The 2,385-nt window shown below is 52.0% G+C and overlaps 1 protein-coding gene across 1 annotated transcript in view; it reads right to left on the reverse strand.

The window, feature by feature from the left end:
• The window catches only part of LOC105534632 (delta(3,5)-Delta(2,4)-dienoyl-CoA isomerase, mitochondrial-like), a 1,605-nt gene extending 818 nt beyond the window's left edge, over positions 1 to 787 (reverse strand). The window contains exons 1-2 of the mRNA XM_011973407.1: positions 504 to 787; positions 18 to 301 (exon numbers count right to left, since the gene is read on the reverse strand). Of these exons, the coding sequence (XP_011828797.1) occupies positions 18 to 301; positions 504 to 555 (336 nt within the window). The 5' untranslated portion in view covers positions 556 to 787. The remainder of the gene's footprint in view (positions 1 to 17; positions 302 to 503) is intronic.
• Positions 788 to 2,385: the final 1,598 nt, after the last annotated feature.

A 2,385-nucleotide genomic window follows, 5' to 3' on the forward strand; every position in this document is an offset into this window, starting at 1 on the left:
AAATGGGGTGGGAATACCCTGCCCTCAAGTCCATCTCCCCACAAGGTTCCACTCTGGCTCAGTCCCGCAGCCCCCGCCTCCCCCGGCAGGCAGGCCTCCAGGATCTGCAGGTCACACCTCCAGAAGGCCTTGTTCATGGCATTCCTCTTGTTGGGCCGGTTGAGCTGGACATGCAGAACGTGTTTCTGCGCAGATGTCACACGAAGGGACTCATAGCTGTGGTCTGGGGCTTCCTCTTGTGCAGAGGAGCCAGTGAGGCGAAGCCTAATACCGAGGCCCGAGTAGTTGGAGGCTGTCAATCCTGCGGAGAAAGGAAGAGCCTTTGATGACCCCAGACTCCAAGACACAGGCCTATAGAATTAGGGAGCCCTTCAAAAGGGAGGACACGCACCCCTGAATTTAGGGGACTCGGGCCCTTCGTGACCCCGGATGGGCCTCCCCGTCCTACAGCTGCTATAACAGCACGACAGCGTGATACACCCCCACGTCAAGAGGTGACTCACGCCGGCTCAGTAGGTCGCGGAGTCTGCGAGAAGCCACTATCCCCGCCGCCATCGCCGCCGCCTTCGTCTACTGCGTTGGGACCGACTAACCCACCAGTTAGCGGAGGGGGCGGGCACAAACGGCCGCCATGTTGAGCGAGGGCACCGATGCCGCAGCCTGACAGGCAAGGACGCCGTTCTTCCCGCCATCTTTACTAAGGGCAGCCGAGTTCCGGTTGCCTTACACAGAGCCAGGCTCAGAAAAGTACCCTTTGCCCCAGTGGGAACCTGGCCTGAGAGAATAGCTCCTGCAACGGCGTGAACCCGGGAGGCGGAGTTTGCAGTGAGCCGAGATAGAGCCATGGCTCGCCAGCTTGGGCGACGGAGGGAGATTCAGTCCAAAAAATTAAAAAAAAAGGAAAAGAAAATAGCTCTCGCTAAAGTTCAAAGTTCATCACACCGCTGTTTCATAATGGTGGAATAATTGGCGACAGCTGAAATGTCCAAGGACATAATGGCAGCAGAGCTTGTCATCATGCGTGTATATATCATGTTAACTAAAAATAAAAGAAAACTTGCATTACTGTGAGTTTACCCACGTAAAGGAATGAGTACAGACGGACCAACATTAAGCGCTGACTGTATAATATGAACTCCCACCAGGAGGTCGTACTATTACCCACTATATGCAGAGGAAAACTGACTCAGGCACGGAAAGACACGAGGTTCAAGGTTGCTGGGCTTCAGAAGGGCTAAAGCAAGGATTACATGGTTCCAGAGTTCGTGTTCTTACGCCGGCTCGTGGCTCACGCCTGTAATACAAGCACTTTGGGAGGCCGCGGCAGGCGGATCACCTGAGGTCAGAAGTTCAAGACTAGCCTGGTCAACATGGCGAAACCCTGTCTCTAGTAGAAATACAAAAATTAGCTGGGTGCGGTGTCTGGCACCTGTAATCCCAGCGGGAGACTGAGGCAGGAGAATGGCATGAGCCCGGGAGGCGGAAGTTGCAATGAGCAGCGATTGCGCCACTACACTCCAGCCTGGGCGACACAGCAAGACTCCATCTCAAAAAAAAAAAAAAAAGAAAAGAAAAGAAAAAATGTTTGTATTCTTAAAAAAAAAAAAAGAAAGAAAGAAAGAAAGAAACTCCCTTGGTAAAAGTCAGCTAACCAAAGGCATAAAAAGTACTGTAAAACTGCTGGCCGGGCGGGATGGCTCACGCCTGTAATCCCAGCACTTTGGGAGGCCGAGGCGGGCGGATCACGAGGTGAGGAGATCGAGACCATCCTGGGTAACACGGTGAAACCCCATCTCTATTAAAAATACAAAAAATTAGCTGGGCGTGTTGGCTGGCGCCTGTAGTCCCAGCTACACGGGAGGCTGAGGCTGGAGAATGGTGTAAATCCGGGAGGCGGAGCTTGCAATGAGCCCAGATCCCGCCACTGCACTCCAGCCTGGGCGACAGAGCGAGACCCGGTATCAAAAAAAAAAGGACCGTAAAACTGCTTCAGTATGCTCTTTGGGGAGACATTGAGCAAGGCGGTGAACAGATGTCTCTGGGCCAGTAGGATTGAAGGAATTATCTTTCCTTCTTAATGAACCTGTCTCCTGTCTGGTTTCACAGACAGGAAAAGCAGGCTCTTTTGGACGACAGAACCATTAACTACCCATCAACAGTAGACCGTTTATACCATGGAAAACTCTGAAACCTCTATGCAAAGATTAAAAATTGTGAGAAAAAATGTGAAGATGTAATAGAACATTTAGCTTTATCCTTTGTTCCTTTGGTGTAAAAAAGTATAGCTGGTAGCCGGGCGAGGTGGCGGGCGCCAGTAGTCCCAGCTACTCGGGAGGCTGAGGCAGGAGAATGGCTTAAACCAGGGAGGGGAAGCTTGCAGTGAGC

The sequence above is a fragment of the Mandrillus leucophaeus genome, unplaced genomic scaffold, assembly GCF_000951045.1.
Source record: "Mandrillus leucophaeus isolate KB7577 unplaced genomic scaffold, Mleu.le_1.0 Scaffold137, whole genome shotgun sequence".
Lineage (NCBI taxonomy): Eukaryota > Metazoa > Chordata > Mammalia > Primates > Cercopithecidae > Mandrillus > Mandrillus leucophaeus.